Genomic DNA, 20,848 nt, shown 5'->3' on the forward strand with positions numbered 1-20,848 from the left:
CAGATCATTTGAACTAAAAGGGGCCCGAGAGGTCATCAAATCGAATGCCTTCATTTTACATAGAGCTTTATTTAGATAGATATGCACCGAGACAGACATGCCTCTGAGGTCCACAGCAGGGTGGCTGCCCATGTGACACAGGCAGCCATGTGCAGAGGTGGGATTCCCAGCCCAAGGCTCCCTCCTTTCGCCTGAAGGTGCTCATGACACCAAAGGTGACTTCTCATGGTCTCCATTTTCTCTTCAGTGAAACTGTGATCTTCATATGTATTCCCTGTGATAACTTCTATTTACAGAACTTACATGGCCACAAGGGTAGTTTTTCCTCAAGGGAGAGATTAATAGCCTCGTCTTTTTAGCTTGATGATGTGAAGACCATCAAAACATCTAAATTTCCACAGTCTTAAGACTATGGTTCATAATGCTTTCATTTCTTGATTTTTCTCCAAAACCCTAAAAAACACCTTGTACATAGTAGGTGTTCAGTACCTCTCTGTTAAAGATAAACGGAAGGTAAGACATGATCTGAACCCAACTATCCCTCAGTGAAACGTGCCTGTCAATTTCACATGCTTTCGGTTCCTAGGAAAGTAAGTGCAAAGTGATTCCGGAGGCTTCAGATAATTCACAGTAGTGTTAAATGGCCGGTTCAAGGTTTCTTTATCAACTAAGTGGGAAAATAATTTTTCTCTGCTCTTCATATGCCATTTCAGAAAAGCTAGTGAAATGCATAGAACATTGTTAGTAGAATGTATAGTTAGTAGAAAAGTTAGTGAAATGTATAGAACATTCACTTGTTAGTAGCCAGAACATAATTCTGAAACATAAAGATGCCATCATTGATATATTTCATTATTAAATAAGAGAGCTGACTTATACGGGACTCAAAAAAAGGGAATATGAGGTCCCCTTCCTTTAAAACAAAACCTTGCAATGTGCAAATTCGTGTGTAATAAAATTTATATTGGAAGGAAAATGTCCAAGAGAGGAATCTGACATCTGGTCACTGTTTTACTATTTTTAAAAGTGTCTATATTTTGAAAGCTTTATTTACTGGCCTTGTACAAACAAAGTGAAGATACTGAAACATCTTTAGTTGCTGCTTTTCCTGCAGTGATCACAGAAAGCCTCTTTAGGTGCTGAATAATATAGTGTCAGGCTATCCAATTTTCCTCTTCTACCTTATTAAAAAAAAAAGAAAAAAATGCTGGCCAGGCACGGTGGCTCACGCCTGTAATCCCAGCACTTTGGGAGGGCGAGGTGGACATCTCAGGAAGTCAGGAGATCGAGACCAGCCTGGCCAACATAATGAAACCACATCTCTACTAAAAATACAGAAAATTAGCTGGGCCTGGTAGTGCGCCTGTAATCCTAACTACTTGGGGGGCCGAAGCAGGAGAACTGTTTGAACCTGGGAGGTAGAGGTTGCAGCCAGCCGAGATTGTGCCACTGCACAACAGCCCAGGCAACAGCGCGAGACTCTGTCTCAAAAAAAAAAACAAAAAAGAACCTGCCAAGTACCTTGACTATGTATGTCTTTGAGTTTGTTCCTGGGAAACAGTTAACATTCTCAAATACATGGCCTCTACTCTCTTGGATTTGTTTCCTCTGGCTTAATGGACAGGAACTATTTTTAGTTTAAAAGTGGTATGCTCTTCATTGAACATATTTATAGTGACGTATGTTTATAAGTTGAAATTAGAAAGGCAAACTATATAACCATTAACAAAATATCTTAGGACTTACATGGCATAATTTTACCAGCTCTCTAAATAATGTTTAAAAAGCTTTTCGGCCAGGCGCGGTGGCTCACGCCTGTAATCCCAGCACTTTGGGAGGCAGAGGCAGGCGGATCATGAGGTCAGGAGATCGAGACTATCCTGGCTAACATGGTGAAAGCCTGTCTCTACTAAAAACACAAAAAATTAGCCTGGCATGGTGACATGCGCCTGTAGTCCCAGCTACTTGGGAGACCGAGGCAGGAAAATCGCTTGAACCCGGGAGGTGGGGGTTGCAGTGAGCCGAGATGGTGCCCTTGCACTCCAGTCTGGGTGACAGAGCGAGACTCCAACTCAAAAAAAAGGGAAAAAAAAAAAAAAGGAAAGGAAAAAAAAGCTTTCCAAGGGCCCAGCTCACATGTTAACTATTAGGTGTTAAGTACATGCGATAGTGCTGGTTAGATTTTTTAGAGAAGGAAGCGGGCCACATTAAAAGAAGGAGAGAAGCAGATTTCAGAGTCAGAAAGTTCTGGGATTGGATTCTGCCCCTGCCACCTGCTGTGTGTGACTTTAGGGATGTGATTCATTGTCTCTACGTTTCTTTTCTTTTTTTGGAGACGATGTCTCGCTCTGTCGCCCAGGCTGGACTACAATGGCATAATCTCAGCTCACTGCAACTCCACCTCCGGGGTTCAAGCAGTTCTCCTGCCTCAGCCTCCCGAGTAGCTGGGATTACATTCATGCACCACCACACTTAGCTAATGTTTCTATTTTTAGTAGAGACAGGGTTTCTCCATGCTGGCCAGCCTGGTCTCGAGCTCCTAGCCTCAAGTGATCCACCTGCCTCAGCCTCCCAAAGTGCTGGGATTACAGGCGTGAGCGACTGAGCCCGGCCCTCAATGTCTCTAAGTTTCAATTTCCTCATTGGAAATGGGATAATAATGTTAATATTAATTTTAACAAACATCCATTGAGTGTTACTGTGTGGCAGGAGCTAGTCTAAGTATTTACATTTTAAAACTCATTTGTTCCTCAGACCAACCCCATGACCTAAGTAATATTATCCTAATTTACAGGTGAGGACATTAATGCATAGGATGACTAAGTAAACTGTTCCAAGTCGCAGGGCTGGTAAGCCAGGACTTGAGTCTGAGAGAAGTATTCACCTCCTGATGAAGGAGTATTTCTCACATAGCATTAAGTGCTATTATTATCATTAGGATTAATATTAAAATATAAATAGTTTAGGAGACAGCTAATATCCTACCCAAGGGTCCAGCCCGGTTGAAACTCTCCCTTCTCAAAAAAGCACATCATGAGCACTAAGCTTGAAAGAGCAGCACCCTTCTTCTGAACGCTTGGCATCTAATACATGTATCACCTATGTCCCACCTATCCTGGGCCAGATGGGGTACCTTTTCTTGTGTGTATGCATAAGTCTGCATGTACATACATACATGCTTATATGTTTACATATATACACACATTTATATATCTAATCTTCTCAGCAAGTTTCAGAGATTCCTTAGGGCTCTGGTAACATCTTATTACTTTATAACCACCACAATATCTTAACAGAGTGCCTTGGAGAAGTAGAAATTCAATAAATATAAAATATTTCATTAGAATAGCCTTCACTAACTAACAATTCTTTTCCCTACAAGTTTCCTAGAAAAGAAGGTGCTAGCTATGGAAGACAAGCACATCATCCAACTACAGTCAATCAAAGAAGAGAAAGATCAGCTGCAGGTGTTAGTATCCAAGCAAAATTCCATCATTGAAGAACTAGAAAAAAAAATAGTGACTGCCACGGTGAATAATTCAGTTCTTCAAAAGCAGCAACATGATCTCATGGAGACAGTTAATAACTTACTGACTATGATGTCCACATCAAACTGTAAGTTTACATATCATGTTTTCTTCAGCTTTAATAACCTTTAGTCAGTAAAACTCTCAAAAGACTAAAAAATTTATCTTTCAGAAAAGGCACTATTTCTCATATATTTCATGTGAAATATCTGCCAATTAAAATGAAGGAAGAAGAGAAGGGGAAATATATGTTATACTAATTATTATGAAGGAAACACCCCAAACATACTTTGGATTCATAGCAGTAAAGAGCCTACTTTTAGTTAGTTCCATCACTAATTAGAAGGATAAGACTAGGCAAATTACTAAACCACAGTGGATATTAATTTATTTAGGTTTTACTTGGGAAAAATAATATCAGACCCATGGGATGGCAATTAAGATTAAATGAGATAATACTCCCAGTGAGTGGCATAAACTGGCACTTAAGAGATACTAGTTCCCTTATCTTGCCAGGTTCTTAAGCACATTTTGCCTTCCTTATTATTGTTTTACTTTGCAGCTTCTCTTACATATTGGAGGGAAGGGCCAGGTGTGGTGGTTCATGCCTGTAATTCCAGCACTTTGGGAGGCTGAGGCAGGAAGATCACTTGAGGTCAGGAGTTCAAGACCAGCCTGGCCAACATGGTGAAACACAGTCTCTACTAAAAATACAAAAATTAGCTGGGCGTGGTGGTGGGCACCTGCAATCCCAGCTACTCAGGAGGCTGAGGCAGGAGAATCACTTAAACCTGGGAGGGAGGAGGTTGCAGTGAGCTGAGATTGTGCCACTGCACCGCACTATGTCCTCAGTGGGATAATGGCCTGAAGGGACAGGCAATGGGGTCGTGATACAGATAACAGTGTTTAGGGACATTCTTTTTAAATTCTTCCATACTAAGTTTACCCTATTCTGTTCAAGATGAAAGATCTTCAAAAAGTAATAATTTAATTTATGTGACTGTGAAGTATTTTCATTACATATAATTGATGATCAACAAAGGAAGTTTGGATTATTTGAAGTATTTTAATTACATGGAATTAATGACCAAAAAGTAAGTGTTAATCTTTTCAGAATTAATAAGAAAACAGTCTGAAAGCAAACTTTCTAGAAAGGTTAAAAAAGTGGCACAGCCTTTTGCTTACTTAAGAATTCCAAAGTAATAAAACTCTCCAGACGATTGGGTCTTGAAATAACAAGTCTTTGTCTTTTCGTGGACTCCGTTTAAATGCCTTACTATTTTTTAAAAGCAGCTAAGGACCCCACTGTTGCTAAAGAAGAACAAATCAGCTTCAGAGACTGTGCTGAAGTGTTCAAATCAGGACACACCACGAACGGCGTCTACACGTTAACACTCCCCAACTCTACAGAAGAGGTCAAGGTGAGATGTTCGTCTCCCCTTACTGACTCCCGGGCTCTAGCAGGCCGCTTTAGAGAGTGAGGAACCAAACAGCAGAAGTCTCTCCCCCAAGATCTTCCCTGCCCCACACAGTACAAAGCCATAGTTACTGGGCAGCCACTTCACCTAGAGCGCTTGCCAAGGGCTCTAAGTTCCGTTGCTGTGCAGGAAATACAGACGCTGCATATGAACGACATAGAACTGTCCATCTTATCTTCGGCAAGAAATATGTTCTCCTTGCATTTTGCTTGAATAACACATACTGTCAGCTGTTCTTCCTGAGGTGTCAGACTCATTTCATTAATTTTAAAGAAAGTATCTTCCAAAAACTGAAGTTCGAATAACCATAGAGCATCAGCCATAGAGGTTTCATGAAATTAATAATTTCTATTGCCATGCCAAAGTCATTTTTCAGTGATATGAGTGTTCTTTTTCATGAGTGACTGCATAGTGACTTGTACAGTTTGCTACCGCTGCCCTGCCTCACGCGAGGATGGCAGTTTTACCCACCGTGGTTTTTGCTCTAGCTGAGCAGACGCTAACACAGTGCCACAGACCAGCGGTGTCAGCATCGTGAAAACAGTTTCAACCAGTGGACTTGCTGACATGGTCTCGGGGACAGGCAGGATTCTGAGGTCCACACCATGAGAACCTCTGGGGCAGGCGATTCTAACCTCATCTAACGCAGTCTGGAAGACTCGAAACACACCATAAAGACAGCGTTCATTTTCTTCTCAAGCAGGGAGTTCGCTTCAAGGCATATGTTCAATTATTGCTTGTATTGTGAGTTGACTGCAGGTACTCACGACAGGCAAAGCCACAACACAGCTTACCTCAGTCATTCCTAGTTCTGCAGCCTCACTCAGAGAGCCTGTCTCCTGAAGGTGTTTTGGGAGATACTGAATTTTAGATGAGAAAAAAAAAAAAATCAGAGAATATTTCAATGTGGCTTCTCTTAAACATTTGATACAGCAGAATGATATTACATGAGAATCAGTGTGGTGAAGGGTTATGTAACTACTGGATAACTGTATATATTAAATGTCTATAAATACATTTGCATATAAATATAAAAGCAGCTACATATTGAACCAACACAAATAACTACAGAGAATACACTGGATACTGTACCCAAATGGAAATTTTCGAGGCTTTTGGAAGTATTATCTCTTTAAACTGAGTATTATCCTAAGTATTTAACACAGTATCAAAGAAAAACACTTTAAAAATACAAGCATTAGGGTTTTAAAGACCTGGAAGTTGAAACAGTAACATGTATCTTGATTATGAATGGAAAAGATAAATACTGTGCTATTCAACATAATGCTTTCCAAAGAAACCTTTCTAATTCATTCATGCTATGTTAGATCAACCCTGAAAATTAGTTAATGTCCCTAACGCTGTAGAAGCAATACAACAGGGAAGGAAGGGAACAAACTCACAAACAACACAGTCTGCTGCAGATGAGAAGGCAATGAACAGACTCTAGGCTAAGCCTTTCAATCTCTTTTGCTATGTGGTTTTCATGACAAGTCTGTGCATGCCATTGTCTGTCACCAGATGTTGCCATGTTCTTGGCCTAGGGTACAGGAGTGTCAAGAGGGGGGACAGAGGATGCGTGTGAAATGGGGATGCCATGGACACCGATGCAGAGGGACAGCCGCTAACCGTGCAGCCCCATCACGTTGTTGCATCTAAGTTTCTCAGCCTAAGTGCAAGCTTCCCACCCCAGTGCACTGTCCCACCCCACGGCCCCCAGAATGACTGAAATATTCTGCAGAAAGAGGAAAATACATAGTACTCTGGGATTATATGAGCCTCAGGTCATGGTTGGAAACTTTAGGATTTCTATTGCCTTTAAACACTTGCTATAAGAGAAACTCATTTCCTCAGCAGGGAACAGTAAGCTTTCAAAACCTCAATTTTCTCATCTTGAAAATAAATGTTGTCAATTGTTACCTCTAAATTCCCTTCCCGACTTAAGACTCCATAACTCACAATCTGATCCGGGGAGAGATACATAGGCTTGGATGTAAATTCTGGCTCTGCCATTTGTGGTTCTGGGCAAGTCATTTAACCCTTCTGAGAGCTCAGTTTCCCCATCTGTAACACCACAATGATACCCTCAACCTTGGGGGTTGTGACAACACAGGGACAGCCCCTGGGGTAGAACTTGGGACAGGAAATGGGAGTGGTCACCATTTTCACTGCCTTTGAAGACTACCAGAAAATTTCTCTGCCTGGTAGGGGACCCGATTCTGCCCTGGTTTATCTAATTCAAGAAAAGAATGTTCAATTGGTCTTTGAGCAGATCTTTTCCTAAAAGGCCAATATATTGCAGCTTTAGTTTTGAAAAATTCATTAGGTTCTTGTACAAGAGAGAGACTGCCAGATGACATGTATCAAAAGCATGTATGCTTTTGCTAGAGACATGGTTATTTCCTTCCCTAAATTTCACAGGACACCTGACTCCTAATGTTTGTCTCTATGTTTGCTATTTAACCCGTCACTTAATCATTGCCTCAGAGTTGAAGCAAGTCAAGTATTATTTGCTGAAAAACATCAAGCTTTATAGAAAGATATCAGGTTCCTGCACCATGCAGCAGCGGACAGATTAAAAATATTAACTGCCCTTAGATTTGTTGTAATTGGAGTGGTAAGGTCTTGGGAAGTATCTGAGGACTTCTGTTTTTCTGATCCTGATATAATCAATTTCAGCACTTTTACTCAGTATCTTCTGGCTGGGTGGATAACTATTTGAACACTATCTTTCTCTGCAAGTTTTATAGTCCAATTAACCATAATACTCCAGTTTTTACAAATCCTCTATTCTTTTTCTAAAAACCTGGATGAAGTACTAAGAAAGTGTTCTAATAACCTTATCATCATCACTAATGGAATCAAAGCGAATACTGATATGGCTCAAATCATTTACGTGCTGGCAGTGACTCTTAGACATTTGAGAGTCTTGCCTCTGACTTCCATAACAAGATAAACTTGTTCTCTGAACAAGACAGAACATGTATTTAAGTATTGGTAACTTCATAGCAGTGATTTTGACACTGAAGAATCAAATATTCTTGGAGCAAGGATAGGCTCACCAAGAACCATATCAATGCTTTCAACCCAAGAGCATACCATTTAGGATACAGAATCAATTTCAATATACATACATGAATTCTCAAACCAACTTAGCTTATTCAGCTGGTTTATGAAATAGATTTTTAAAAAGACATATTGATAGAAGTGAGCAGCACTGACCATTTTGTTGACCACAGGAAAATAAGAGGCAGTATTATTCATGAACTGATTTAAACTTGGAACTGTGTTGAGGGACTTTTGGCCTATTTACCAAAGGGTCAGGTTTCTCTGTTTTTGGCAGCATTATGTCAGTGGAAAAAAACATAACAGGAATTAAAGAGACCTTATTCAAATCCTATATATCACTTAGTAGGTGAGTAACTGATCAAATTAATCTAACTTTACTAAATCTTTTCTTCTTTCAAAAATGCAGAATTATGATAGTACAGCAGCGTTGTTGTGAGATTATAGATAATATACACAAAGTATCTGGCAGAGTGCTTGGATGAGAGTGGTGTGTAGCAATGATAATAATCATAGCAATACAGAGTGATAATAAGGGGTTAGCTTCAGCAGACTGATTTTCTACGTCAGATTAATTTAAAATGAGGAAATACTTTTCTTCTTAATAAATGTAATTTTCATTAATGGCACCTATCTTTCCAAACATGAGCGCCATTGGGGAAGGCAATACGAGCCGGGTGACCTTCCTGGAGAGAGACCAGAACCATGCTGGGGAGAAGTCCCCTGCAGACCAGGCTGTTCCAGGGACAGTTCTCTGGTTCCACTGGCAATGAGGCATCAGGCAGCCACTGCACTTCCTCTGCACCCCTCTTTCCTCATGTAGGAAGTGAAAGAACAGGACTAGCACTCTCTCGGTTCTCTTTCTGCTCTCCTCTCTAGGATTCTAACTCATAAACAGAGAACAGTGCGCGTTGAAGCTTACCCTGCCAAATCGCCTCCATTATTCTCAAGAAGACCATGGGGCACAACAAAGGAAGAATATTTATAATTGGTTTTGAACCTTAACTTCAATATTTCCTACCTCGTATGTGGCAGAAAATTTATCTTGGTTTCTGGAAAACATGTTTCGTTCTACTGTAATCTTATTATTTAAAACTATTTATGTAATGTTATTTTCAGGGGTTTTTAATTTCATAATAAAACTCCAGCTGAGTTGAAATTGAGCATGCATGTGCTTAGCTTAAGAAAGAATTCTGTGTTCTGGACGAAGTTTAAACCCACAGAGCCAGTTTAAGAGCAGAAATAAAAAGAGTTGCTTAGAGAAAAACTGTGGGCAATGAGCAATGTACAGAGAAGCCTGAAGTCATGCCCTTGAGGCCAAGCTGCTAAGCCAAGCTCAGGTCACACACCTTGCACCAGGACACTGGAGCCTCAAGGCCCTTGTGCTCAGAGATGAACCAAAGAATCTGATTAGTATTGCACATAAAGGAAGCCAAACAGCCCCACGGTGTGAGAATGTAACAAGAGTCCTCCAAACCCTATGATCAAAGCGTATCCCCTTCACATAGCTCTCTGCAGAGCTGGCAGGGGCTGGCAATTAATGAAAGGTTTCAAGGCTGTGAACACAAGTCAATGGTTTTCTACAGGATGGAGATGTGGGGTTCGGGGCCAATCTGCCAAAATGTGCCATTCACGATGAATCTCTAAAAAATAGCAATCTCTGGGCCAGCCATCTGGGTGGGGTCTTTACCCTGGAACAGATGATGACAAGCGAGTCACATTCTCATCAACACTTTATATTATGTTACTGTTTATGTTTCACCATCATTTTAAATCCATCACTTTCAATTTATTTGAAACCATCTTTTTCTTAGACAACCCCGATGCTCTACTCCGTGCCTTGTATCCCAGAGAACCCTCTCGGCCGAGTCCTGTATTCGGGGTCTACATTCCTCCTGCTTCTGCTACGTAAGGGGATGGGGGCTCTGTCACTTATACCCTGCATTTCCGTTTGCAGGCCTACTGTGACATGGAAGCTGGTGGAGGCGGGTGGACAATTATTCAGCGACGTGAGGACGGCAGCGTTGACTTTCAGAGGACTTGGAAAGAATATAAAGTGGTATGGACATTCTTTAAGGCATCAGAAAAGAATTTCCCTTGTGAAAAATAGCTTTCAAGATCTGCGGAACCTTAAACACCAATCCCAAACTAACCAATTACTTTTGACATAGTTTTCTTTTTGGTAGAGACGGGGTTTCATCGTGTTAGCCAGGATGGTCTTGATCTCCTGATCTCGTGATCTACCCGCCTCGGTCTCTCAAAGTGCTGGGATTACAGGCTTTTAAAATTGGTGTTCAAATTAGTTCTTCAAATTGGTGTTTCAGTCTCCTCTTTAAAGAATGGCCAATATAAGGTAAACTGTATCAAAACAAAAGCTGCAGCCAGGTGCGGTGGCTCATGCCTGTAATCCCAGCACTTCGGGAGGCCGAGGCAGATGGGTCACCTGAGGTCAGGAGTTTGAGACCAGCTGGCCAACATAGCGAAACTCTGTATCTACTAAAAATACAAATATTAGTCAGGTGTGGTGGTGAGCACCTGGAATTCCAGCTACTCAGGAGGCTGAGGCAGGAGAATCGCTTGAACCCGGGAGGCAGAGGCTGTAGTGAGCCCAGATCATGCCACTGAACTCCAGCCTGCCTGGGTGACAGAGTAAGACTCTCTCTCCAAAGAAAAAAAAAAAAAAAAAAGAAAAAAAACAAGGCTGCCACTGCTTAGCTTATTTTTAAAGGTGGGCTCAAGTGTTTTTTTGGTAAGCCAACTGTTTCATGGTGCTTCACATTCCCATGAACGGAACTGTTTATGCTGAGGCTTCTGCTGGTGGCTCCCCAAGTAGTTCTCATTATCCTAATACAAATTATCTTCCAGCAGCAGCTTAGTGTCTAATAACTGACCTGTTTAAAATCCATTTTCTTTTGGGGAGGACCCTGAATTGTCACAGCAGCAGAAGTAATTTCTGCTATTTGATAGTTATTCTATGTTAAGTTGACGGACTATCCACTTCAAATATACAAAGAAAAAATTACATGAAGTAATTGAATTTAACCACTTGCGTTACAGGGATTTGGTAACCCTTCAGGAGAATATTGGCTGGGAAATGAGTTTGTTTCACAACTGACTAATCAGCAACGCTATGTGCTTAAAATACACCTTAAAGACTGGGAAGGGAACGAGGCTTACTCATTGTATGAACATTTCTATCTCTCAAGTGAAGAACTCAATTATAGGTAAGTGAGTGACTGGTAACTGAAAGAAAAAATTAAAAGATTTGTGGCCGGGCGCGGTGGCTCACACTTGTAATCCCAGCACTTTGGGAGGCTGAGGCGGGCGGATCACGAGGTCAGGAGATCGAGACCATCCTGGCTAACACGGTGAAACCCCATCTCTACTAAAAATACAAAAAAATTAGCCGGGAGTGGTGGTGGGTGCCTGTAGTCCCAGCTACTCAGGAGACCGAGGCAGGAGAATGGCGGGAACCTGGGAGGCGGAGCTTGCAGTGAGTCAATATCGTGCCACTGCACTCCGGCCTGGGCCACAGAGCGAGACTCCGTCTCAAAAAAAAAAAAAAAAAAAAAAGAAAAAAAAAATTAAAAGATTTGCTGGGTGACTATTCCAGAAAATGAGAACCACAATGATTTAACCAAGATCTAAATTACTCTTTTATTACCTTAAATGGAAAAACATCTTGTTTCTCAGAATTATTACCTCTTTAAGTTTCTCTGGGTTTAAAATTCTAACTTTGGTTATAACAATATAAAAGAAACTTCATACAAACAGTATTTTGTCCGTTGTGTTTACTGTGTATCTTCAAAGCCTGGAAGAACTCTGCCTGGTAGATAATTGGCTTTCATAGATACTTGTAAAATCAGTGAATGGTAAGTGTTCCCATGATGATATGTCATACAAATAGCATAAATGATGGATACTTGTGACTGTGATGTTTTATTCCAAAAGGTTTCAAAACTTAATCTGTCTTTATGAAGTTTAAACACATTCAATTGTGTTCAATCTCAAAGTCAAGATTAGTTGTCAAGTTTAGAGATGGCAGAGTTAGGTGGGATGGTTAGTCAACTCTCCTCTCCTCTACAGGAAACACATCAGATTCACAGCATTCTCTGAGTGTTTGCCTTGTCCTCACCCATTTGGTGGCAATTATCATAAGTAATAGCATAGGCAACCTTGACCAGGAATTTACTTTCTGCCTCTAAAATGCCATGAGAGTGGAGACAGAGAACAGCAATGGGACTTGACAACTTAGTGTGCAGATAAGTATGGTGAAGCCACATGCACAGTAATGCTGGTACACAAGGCACAGAGAGGCACTCCGAAATGTGTGCGCAATGGCAGGGGCAGAGAAGTGAGACTGTGTGCCCAGTGGCACCAACACCAGCCTAAAGGAGTCTAAAGAGCACAGACTGGTGGCGCCCGGTGATCATGGAGCACACATTATGAAATACCCGCTTTGAGGTCAGAAATCAGCAAACGAAGGTCAACACGAACATCACAGAAACAGTCATCATCTTACCTACAGTCTCGTCTTTATCTCACTAATGCCCAAGTCAGACACTCTGCTCCACGACCTGAACAGTCTGAAAGCAGACACAACGTTAAAGTCCTTGAGCAGGCTGCCCAGCGGAGGGCTGTAGTGGGCAGCACAGAGAAGTGGCTGAATGTCAAGTTGCCTGAACAACCAACTGAAAACTCTACAATGCCCAGTATGTCCTGTTTTACAGTGAATGGAAATTCAGAAGCATGTTTGAGAAACAGATATACATGGATGTGACTCTTTAAACATCAGTGAAGCATATTCACTATTCTCATGATGGAAAGACCAGGCTCTCCTGGAGAGGTAACGACCGAGATGAATGAGAAGATAGGTGTTTGGGCCTCACAGCAGTTCCAACTTGACTCCAAAGAGATCAAAACTTCAATGAATTTTGAGACACAAGTGGCTGGTCATTGTTTTACCTCCAACTTAAATATTTTTTCAACTGGCAATAGTTAGGAATCTACAACAGAAGAATTAAAAAAAAAAAAAAAAAAAAAAGAAGCACAAAAATTAAGGATTAGGCTGTTTGTATAAGAAGAGTTTTACAAAATGGGTCATTACCCTTGTACGCTGACATTATAAAAATATTTTAAACTGTGATGGTTCTTAACAGATATTTCCTTTAGAAATTCAATCAATTTTTGGATAGGCCATTTGGAAAAACACACACGTTGGTTTAAAGCTTAATTTGCTTGGCAAGATAAAATAGATATTACATCAAAATTATTATCCTATAAAACATGATGCTAGCATGATAAGAGAACTGTGAAGGGACTGAAACTTTTCATAACTGCAAATGCTTGGAGACACCCATTGTATGCAGCATGTAAGGGATTTTTTTCCGGAAGAAATGTTCTCCAAGTGTGGGAAAACTGGAATATACATGTTATAAGAAATGGATAAATGCATCAGTAGAATTTGATTCTTTCCAGTAAAATTAAAAGCTATGTGCACGTTAAACCTTAAAAATTGGTCACTTTTCACACACATTCTGGCAGTTTCATATAACACTGAGGTTTAATTGTTAAATGTTGATGTTACCTCTTTACTCCACTGTCATATAAAATAATCCCTGGCAAAGCTGCAGAGATTGAAAAAAAATCAACCCACACCAATGTAAAGCAACTTCAAGAACATGGCCATTCTTAATAACCAAATTTTAAAGAAAGCACTTTAAACCAGGGAGCCATAAAAGGACCTAAAATTATACAAAACCTTTCGAACAGAGACTCATAAAAAATAGTATTCTCCCTTATTTTTCTTGCCCCTGGGGAAAATTTAACAAGTTCCATGAGAACTAAACATGTTCAAAGGAGTCAGGAGAGTTAAAAGATAAGCAAGGGAAGTGGTTCGTCTCAATCCTGTCTATGATTAACGGGAAGACAATGGAAAGAAAGTAAAGTGTTTCAAAATCCCAACAAAGATGAGTATTTATGACATTAACATTTTGCAGCAGGCATTTAGAGACTGAGCTATGGCCAGTCTCACTTTTGAAACGTGTAGGAAAATAGTGAGACTCACATGTCCAGTCCATGCCTTAGGATGAAGTTTCTAGGGCTGCCTTAATACTGAAGACACTTAAGAGCAACACTTACGGAACTCCACATCACATGGCCTCATCCTCATCTTTTCACAACGTCTTCAATAAACAAACATCTCTGTTTAGGTGTGCACCAGTGTTGAAACATGGCAGAGGGGTTTGCTGCATCTGGTGCAAATCCTACCTCCATGACTTAAGAGTCTGACCTCGGACAAGTTTGTATCTCTGAACCTCAGTGACTTGCAGTGCAAAAATAAAGATGGCGGCCACCACTGCGGGTGGTTATGAGCATCCAGTGTGCGTGCAGGTGTAAGCACCTGGCCTGGCCTGACCAGCAGGTAAAACTAAAAGAACCTTTTCTCTCTTCTTTGCACTCTTCCAATACAAACTGATAAAAATTATATTATTCCAATGCGGCAGTTAGTAAACATTAGCAGGTTTTACAAAGAAGGGCATCATCTTGGTGCTTCAAGTACACTTCTCCTGCTACCACTGCAGGATTTGCTTTGTAGGCTCCTCGCCTGGGTCTTTGTCTGCCTATTTCTCCATCAGGACGTGAGGACTCAATGTGCCAACATGGCATACCCCATTACGTGATGCCTGCTCTGATCTGTACTGAACCATCTGCCAAGGGGCTTCTTTGCAGCAGAAACTCCTGCGCATAGTTATGGAAAATTTAAAAAAAAAAAAGAAAAGAAAAAACAACCTCAAAACATACTGTCTTCTCCCGTCCCTTATTTGCTCCTTGCTGGTACACAGACGACCAATAATAAGTCGTATTTTTGCAATACAACTTACAATGGTTCAACTTAAGATTTTTCAACTTTACGATGGTGTGAAGGTGATACACATTCAGCAGAAACTACACTTTGAGATTTAAATTTGGATCTTTCCCTGGCTAGTGATATGTGGCACGACGCTCCCTTGTGATGCTGGGCAGCGGCAGCAAGCCACAGCTCCCAGTCAGCCCTACCATCACCAGGGTGAACAACAGACACGGCATGCACCATGTTGCCAAATGGCTCTGCCTGACTGTGGGCTAATGTGGGTGTTCTGAGCACATTTAAGGCAGGCTAGGGCTAAGCTACGATGCTCCGAAGGTCAGGTGTAGTCCATGCATTTTCAATGTACAACATTTTCAACCTTCAATGGGCTTATCAGAACATAGCCCCATGGGAAGTCAGGGATCATCCGTATTGTAAATAGTGTCTAACTTACTCAGACATTTGTTCCTTTCTCAATGTCTAACAGTTTAATTACTTTACACTACTATACAGACATGAGGCAATGCAGCCACAAGGATTTATTTTCAGCACCGTTCTGTAGATTTCTTCCCCAAACTCAGTGGCCATTCCTTGTCTGCTGCATTCTCCATCCCCCCGGGGTGCCCTGTGGAAAATGATGTTTGAGGTTGCCCAGTTGTGTCAGGACTCTGTCTCTATGGAAGATGACTAGAGACCTGGGAGGAGGACCCTCGTGCTGCATTTCTCTCTCTTCTGTTTATCTGAAAGCAGCAGGAAAATAAATTACAGGGCTCTACAGTCGCTGCTGATAGTTGTGCAAGTGATATGTGTTGAAGGTTTCATGAAAACATCCCTCTTTGCCGAAGGATTTGATGATAAGTTGGTTCCTGTTTATACCAGTGCAAAATATTTTGTCCAGAGTATGCATTAGTCCATTAACGAGTACAGAACATGCTTCTGTAGAATAGCATTCTTCATTACAAAAAATTTTCCACTATGGTAAATCAATGACCCTAGCCAATTAAATTTGTTTTTTCTCTTTGCACGCTTACAGGATTCACCTTAAAGGACTTACAGGGACAGCCGGCAAAATAAGCAGCATCAGTCAACCAGGAAATGATTTTAGCACAAAGGATGCAGACAACGACAAATGTATTTGCAAATGTTCACAAATGCTAACAGGAGGTAGGGATGACTTTCTGTCTTCCTATTTGTATTGGCAAGGAACGATTTCATAGAGGGAAAGGCTGGCAATTTGGACTTCAAATTGTGATTGGTAATGATGTCCACAATTTCATATGTAGACACACTAACTTGACATAGATAAATGTGTTTCACTTTTTTTTAGACTAAGTTTTAAGTGAGAATATGATATGGAGCTAGACTTGTCAGCAAGCCAACCGTGTCTCCTCAGGACCTAGCCCTGGCAAGGACAGGGGATATTTGATTCTTAGCAAGCTCTCCTGGGTTTGTGCTTGCTGGATACTAGAGAGATGGTTTAATTACATTTTGCTTTATTTAAAAAGTTAAAAATTCCAAGTAGCAACCAAAACAGTAATACAGATTATAGAAATATTTCCAAATAATAATTTAATGTTCAAACGAGGAATTTCCAGTTGTCATTTATTTATTTATTTATTTTGAGACAAAGTCTCCAGCTGTTTGTTTATTTATTTATTTTGAGACGGAGTCTCACTTTGTTGTCCAGAAGGGAGTGTGATCGCAGCTCACTGCAACCCCTGCCTCCCAGCCTCAAGCAATTCTCCTGCCTCAGCCTCCCCAGTGCTGGGATTATAGGTGCCCATTACTGCAGCGGCTAATTTTGTATTTTTAGTACAGAGAGGGTTTCATCATGTTTGCCAGGCTGGTCTCAAACTGCTGACCTCAAGTGATCTGCCCGCCTCAGCCTCCAGAAGTGTTGAGATTACAGGCGTGAGCCACCACACCTGGCCCCAGTTGTTTTTTTTAAAAAGATTTCATTAATATATAGCAAACACCTATAAACACAACGAGTTAACCAACCTCTTTTAGTAAATCAAATTAAAATGAGTGATCTTCTTCTACTTCAAGGCCTTTCTGGTTTTCTACTTTTAGTATCAGACTGCCGTAAAACAGACAATGAAAACCACACTCATAAGCAAAAGACCACTGTAGTAGTCACTCAAAATGGATGGGTTGGTATTCAGAAACATTTGAGAGTTCAAACATAGGAATCGACTTTTAGAAAATGTTATTTTTCTGGCCTGGTGGCTCACGCTTGTAATCCCAGCACTCTGGGAGGCTGAGAAGGGCGGATCACCTGAAGTTAGGAGTTCGAGACCAGCCTGGCCAGCACAGTGAAACCCCGTCTCTACTAAAAATACAAAAATTACCCAGGCATGGTGGCAGGTGCCTGTAATCCCAGTTACTCCTACTCAGGAGGCTGAGGCAGCAGAATGGCTTGAACCTGGGAGGCAGAGGTTGCAGTGACCCAAGATCATGCCACTGCATGCCAGCCTGGGGGACAGAGTGAAACTTCATCTCAAAAAAAAAAAGAAAAAAAGAAAACGTTATTTTTCTGATTTTTTAAAAGTTTAGAAATTCACTGACAGGAACAAACACTACTACTTAGTAACTGAGACAAGAAAAAAGTCTGACAAATGCTGTCAAGTTAGTTCTTGAAAAACACTGAAAGATTTAAAGTAGCAACAAAACCTCTGCCAATAGTGCAAAATGAATGTAAAGAATAACAGGAAAAATGGGAGGGTTTAACTTCTAGAGAACATAAATCGTGTCTGCAAAAATTAATATGTTACCCACCCAAGAAAACCAAAGGTAAGAACTATGGTCAACATATTTTATAAATGAAAGTTACTACATTAAACAAATGGATGACCCAAGTTATGATGTATTTACACTATAGGAATCATTAAGAGGGCTGGGCGTGCACACTTGTAATCCCAGCACTTTGGGAGGCCAAGACAGGCGGATCACCTGAGGTCAGGAGTTTGAGACCAGCCTGGCCAACATGGCAAAACCCCGTCTCTACTAAAAATACAAAAATTAGCCAGGTGTGGTGGCGCACACCTGCAATCCCAGTTACTCAGAAGGCTGAGGCAGGAGAACTGCTTGAACCGGGGAAACAGAGGTTGCAATGAGCCGAGATCACGCCACTGCACTCCAGCCTGGGCGACAAGAGTGAGACTCTGTCTCAAAAACAAAACAGAACAAAACAAAAAAACAAACAAAACAAAACAAAACAACAAAACCAAAAAAAAAAAAAAAAAAAAACCCAGCATCATTAACAGTCAAAAGGAGAATTTAGTAATGAAAATAATATGAAATTTGGTAATATTCAAGTCTTTAAATTTCATGCCTTTTATACTGAAAGAATCAGGCCTCATTAAAAAAAAAAAAAAAAAAAAAAAAGCAATCCTCTGTTTCCTGAGAAAGTATGACTACTATTTGGTAACACAGGTCCTCCCTACTAACCATTATTACACCAATGAGCAAAGCCCTCATACTGATTTTGCAAAAGCTTCTTCTTTCCCTCATCCTGGCACAATCATCCTTTTTAAAGCTGAACAGCAGGGAAAGTGGTCGGGTGGAGGAGCCACAGATACCTAGGGCTTCGTTTCCTGTCTGCCCTTTCCCCCACATGCTGGACCCAGTTCTCTCCTTGAGAAGGTTGTGGTTGTTAGACCACCCGTATGTGGTGAGCTTCTCAGGAGAGTAGGAGAATCGCATTAATAACCAAGGAAACAATATATTTACTTACTCAAATCAAGATTTAGGGGCTGAGAATGTAATTGGAAAAGAGACTGAGGAGAGGAAAAACAGTCCAAGAGAGAAAGTGGAGTGGTCTCGCCTGTGAAGGGGTCAAATTCCAGCCAGTGGTCTGGACCATGAATGAACCAGCCTAATGAGCAGCTCCATTTTGCATGGACACCAAGTTCTCTAGTCAGACAAGCTCCAGAAGAGACTGACTTATGAATCTGTCAAAGTGCTGAATATGTGAAGGATTCTGAATAGAACACGCAAACTTCCATCCAATCTGCATTCATCTGAATCAAATGAAGTCACTGAGCTGTTACCACCAGGAAAGAATGTAGGAACCTGGATAACTGGCACTCACAAATAACTGGCACTCACAAAGCAATGTGTAAACACAACATATATGTATATATAGAATATATATTCTATATGTTATATTATATATAGCATATATATTCTATGTTATGTTATATATAGCATATATTCTATATATTCTATATGTTATATATAGCATATATTCTATATGTTATATATAGCATATATATTCTATATGTTCTATATGTTATATAGCATATGTAGTCTATATGTTATACATAGCATATATTTCTATATAGTCTATGTTATAGCTATATATAACATATAGAATCTATATATAACATATAGACTATAGAATATATATGCTATGTATAACATATAGACTACATATGCTATATATAACATATAGAATATATAATATAGAATATATATGCTATACATTTATAAAGGATATATATTCTATATATATAAAGGATATATAGTCTATTATACATATATAAAGAATATACATATTCTATATATACATATATAAAGAATATACATATATATATTCTCTTTGGCATCAGAGTTTTTATTTAAGAAATAATACGTTACAGGTAAGGCTAAAGAGGCCCTGCCAGTGCCATTCCCTGCCTGCTGCTTGGGTCGAGGTTAATTCACTTTATTAATTTTCCTACATATGGAGATATCAATCATAATTATTTTCTGTATTTTAAAAATTAATATAAGAAGCATCATACTGTATGTATCCCTCCAACACAGTGTTTTTGAGATTTATTCAGATTAATATATATAAAATCAAGGTTACAGCAGTCCTCTCTTCTCTTTAGGGGAAACATTCCAAGATGTCCAGCAAATGCCTGAAATCACAGACAGTATCAAACCCTATGTGTTTATTTTTTCCTGTTCACACATATTTATGAAGTTTAGTTTGTAAACTAGGCACAACAAGAGACTTAACGACAATAATAAAACTGAATAATATACAACATATTGCTTCCAATTTCATGGATATAAGATTTGTTCTTCTATAGATCTTAGTACTCTTAGTGTACGATTTTGTTCTCTCCTTATTAAGTCAGGAACTTTCACCTTTTCACTTAAAGGAAGCACTTTACAGCTTCTCTTTGGCATATTTGAATTGCCAGCATCATCACTCTTGCACTTTTGGGGCCATTATTAAGTCAAATAAGGGTTACTTGAACATAAGCACTGTGATACAGCGTGGATCCACGGGATAGAGGGGATCATTCACGTTCTGGGAGGGAAGAAGGGGACAGCAGGAGATTTCATCCCGTTACTCAGAACAGCATGCAATTTAAGGCTTATAGATTATTTCTGTCACCCAGGCTGGAGTGAGTGGCGCGATCTCGGCTCACTGCAAGCTCCCCCTCCCGGGTTCCCGCCATTCTCCTGCCTCAGTCTCCCGAGTAGCTGGGACGACAGGCGCCGCCACCACGCCCGGCTCATTTTTTTTGTATTTTTAGTAGAGACGGTGTTTCACCGTGTTAGCCAGGATGGTCTGGATCTCCTTACCTTGTGATCCACCCACCTCAGCCTCCCAAAGTGCTGGGATTACAGGCGTGAGCCACCGCGCCCGGCCCCTGCTTATAGATTATTTCTAGAATTTTCCATTTAATATTTAGAGCCACAGCTGACTTCAGGTATCTGAAAGTGCAGAAAGCGAAAACATCAGATAAAGGGGGACTACTGTGTTGCCTTCTCTCACAAACCCCAGCATGCTCCTGTTTTTGGCCAAGCCCAGAAATTAAGGTGTAGATGGGCTTCACTCCCACAGCCCCTGTGCTGGGCACCTCTCCTGCCCTGGCTCTAGCTGAGTGAGCGCACACTCTCACTTTAAATTTCCTCTTTGTCTCTGA

At 40.5% G+C, this 20,848-nt stretch overlaps 2 protein-coding genes across 4 annotated transcripts in view; one reads left to right on the forward strand and one right to left on the reverse strand.

The window, feature by feature from the left end:
- The window catches only part of ANGPT2 (angiopoietin 2), a 60,917-nt gene that overhangs the window by 38,603 nt on the left and 1,466 nt on the right, over positions 1–20,848 (forward strand). Inside the window, exons 4-8 of one of the 3 annotated variants that reach the window (XM_050801088.1) lie at positions 3,383–3,615; positions 4,818–4,948; positions 10,029–10,130; positions 11,129–11,295; positions 15,955–16,085. In XM_050801088.1, coding sequence (XP_050657045.1) covers positions 3,383–3,615; positions 4,818–4,948; positions 10,029–10,130; positions 11,129–11,295; positions 15,955–16,085 — 764 coding nt within the window. Of the gene's footprint in view, positions 1–3,382; positions 3,616–4,817; positions 4,949–10,028; positions 10,131–11,128; positions 11,300–15,954; positions 16,086–20,848 lie in introns of those variants that run through there. The other 2 variants (XM_050801089.1, XM_050801091.1) reach the window with 2 other exon arrangements.
- MCPH1 (microcephalin 1) overlaps positions 4,943–20,848 on the reverse strand; it is a 111,501-nt gene continuing 95,595 nt past the window's right edge. Inside the window, exon 13 of the mRNA XM_050801080.1 lies at positions 4,943–5,865. Coding sequence (XP_050657037.1) covers positions 5,719–5,865 — 147 coding nt within the window. The 3' untranslated portion in view covers positions 4,943–5,718. The remainder of the gene's footprint in view (positions 5,866–20,848) is intronic.

This window comes from Macaca thibetana, chromosome 8, assembly GCF_024542745.1.
Source record: "Macaca thibetana thibetana isolate TM-01 chromosome 8, ASM2454274v1, whole genome shotgun sequence".
NCBI classification, from domain to species: domain Eukaryota; kingdom Metazoa; phylum Chordata; class Mammalia; order Primates; family Cercopithecidae; genus Macaca; species Macaca thibetana.